Source organism: Penaeus japonicus, unplaced genomic scaffold, assembly GCF_977035675.1.
Source record: "Penaeus japonicus unplaced genomic scaffold, GWHDUDI00000001_assembly GWHDUDI00000013, whole genome shotgun sequence".
Taxonomy (NCBI): domain Eukaryota; kingdom Metazoa; phylum Arthropoda; class Malacostraca; order Decapoda; family Penaeidae; genus Penaeus; species Penaeus japonicus.
Genome location: NW_028234415.1, coordinates 43972274 through 43974773, shown reverse-complemented (window position 1 = coordinate 43974773; position 2500 = coordinate 43972274). Strand labels below are relative to the sequence as shown.

Genomic DNA, 2500 nt, shown 5'->3' with positions numbered 1-2500 from the left:
ACATGCATTTACATTCCCTAAAGTTCCATTTGGGTTTCACAAGCAAGGCCCTTTGAACTAAAAAACAAGATTAATCTTATCTTATTTATCAAAAAAAGAAAAGAAAAAAGGGGGTAACTGTGAAAAAGGAATAAATAAAAGACTATTTATCTTACAAAAAGTGTTATTTTCAAGTTTCCTTTAAACATTTCCTCAGTCAATCAAAATTTCACTTTCATATTTTAAGACTAGTAACACGCCCAAACCAGGAAGCTTTTATACAGCAAAAAGAAACCTGAACATATTGTGTAATCTCCTATGTTCAAAAAACATGATAAAAAATGCTAAACTCTGTAGCTTTGAACTTCCCAATAATACAATGAAGATGGTGTACACAGTACAATAAAAATTATGATAATATTAATGTGAAATGTCAGTTTTGTAAAATTGGGATGTTCAAGCCTGTATTTGAACTTGTAAGGCTTATTCCATTCTTTATGGGGCAAATGTTAGCAGAGCCTAAGAAGCACTTTTGAAAGGCCTGACATTGTCCAAACTCAAGTACAGATTGTGTGTCCCAGCAGTCCATTCTCAACATGAGAAATTAAGAGAAATTACAAATTTTCCTTTGCTTCCTTTTACCACAGTCTTTATTTCTCACAATAAAGTAAATAATGATACTCTTACAACTCTTCATGAACCTGGTCATCTAGATCATCCAGATCAACGTCAGACAGGTCAATGTCTTCTTCCTCGGGTAAAACGCCGTCTTTCCCATCCCATCCCTCTACCTCCTGTATTGCCGGTATTTCCGCGCCTCTCACTGGTGCCGTGCGCCCTCTACCGTAGGAAATGTCGCGCAGGAACTCATTGATGCCGCTCTCGCTGAAAGATCCCTTGAGGAGGGCAAACTGCATCTTCTTAGCGTTGAGAGCTGCGAGAGCAGGGTACCCAAAGCCGCCGATGTCCAGAGCTTGTTCAAGTTCGGGCTGGGCCATCGCTTCACTCCACACCCAGCCCCACATCTTCTGCTTGTACTTGTCACCCAGTCTGGTCAGGATCTCGATGTAGTTGTTGCGGCACTTGCTCTGGCAGTCGAGAATGTGAGGGAGAACTGTAATGATACAGATGGGATGCTCTTTACAAGCCGACGTCAGGACGGAATTGTCTGTGATCTGTACGATTTCTGGGGGTGGCAAATTCGCAACGGCTTTGTCGTTAGCCCAGGAAACGATGTCCGAAGCGGTGCGCCCTCCATCGTAATCTCCGACCTCTCCTCTATAGAAGAACTTGATCGTGGGATATCCCTGTACTCCATAACGACTGGCCATGACAGTATGTACGGTGGCATCCAAGGCTCCCAGCTTGACCTTGCCCTTTAGTTCGGTAGCGGCCTTCTGCCAGTGAGGAGCAAGGTTCTTGCAGTGACCACACCAAGGAGCAAAGAATTCGACCAGCCAGTAATCATCAGACTTGAGAACCAACTTTTCGAAGTTTGAGTCCGTGAGCTCGACGACGTCGTCCGCGCTTCCGCTTCCACCACCACCACCGCCCCCACCACTCTTCCTTCCCGACATCTGCGCGTTTACCTTGTCTCTGGCAGCCTTCAAGCCGGCATCGACGATGCCTTGTGCCGTTCTCTGTCCGTTGAAATCATCTGGTTTCTTCTTATCCAGGCCAAAGATCTTAATTGTAGGGAATCCTTGAACCCCATACTGGCCTCCCAAGCTCCTGTGCTCATCGGCATTAACAGCACCTACTTTAACCACACCGCTCAAAGCTTGGGCGGCTTTCTGATACTCGGGCACCAGTCGCTGACAGTGACCACACCACGGGGCATAGAACTCGACTATCCAGACCGCTTCGCTGTTCAAAACCTCTCGCTGGAAGTTGGATGGAGTGAGGTCCACAACGCCACTGGTGGGAGAGTACATCGCCGTGGCACACCCGCCCGCCATGAGGAGGCATAATGCTGTCAGAAAGGAGTGTCCAGTTTAGATAATGTTATGCTGTTTAAATAATGGTCCATTATTGAAACAAATGTGATGCATTTATTCTAACTTTATAAATATATATATGCACAAGTGCTGTGATACCATAAAAATAAAAGATATAAAAAATAACAGGTAACAAATTAGATCCTTGTGAGATGGGAAATATTTAAGAGATCATTGAAGTTGAACTACATGAAGGTTTTCAATATATTAGCAGGTTATAATATTCAACTGACAGCTGTGAACTTCATCCTGAAAAGTGCACTGCTAGACTTTTAAAGATTATACTTAGCAATAATTTATGACATTTGTATCATTATAATATATATATATATATATATATATATATATATATATATATATATATATATATATATATTAGTGTATGTATGTATATATATATATATATATATATATATATATATATATATATATATATATATATATATATATATATATATATATAAAATCCACATATAATTTATGTCCTGTAAAACTCGGCAAGTTGCCATCCTTATCTGTAGAGT

At 41.1% G+C, this 2500-nt stretch overlaps 1 protein-coding gene across 1 annotated transcript in view; it reads right to left on the bottom strand.

Annotated features, from left to right (window-relative positions):
* Positions 1 to 145: 145 nt before the first annotated feature.
* CaBP1 (Protein disulfide-isomerase A6 homolog CaBP1) overlaps positions 146 to 2500 on the bottom strand; it is a 3221-nt gene continuing 866 nt past the window's right edge. The window contains exon 2 of the mRNA XM_043015095.2: positions 146 to 1951. Coding sequence (XP_042871029.1) covers positions 663 to 1951 — 1289 coding nt within the window. The 3' untranslated portion in view covers positions 146 to 662. The remainder of the gene's footprint in view (positions 1952 to 2500) is intronic.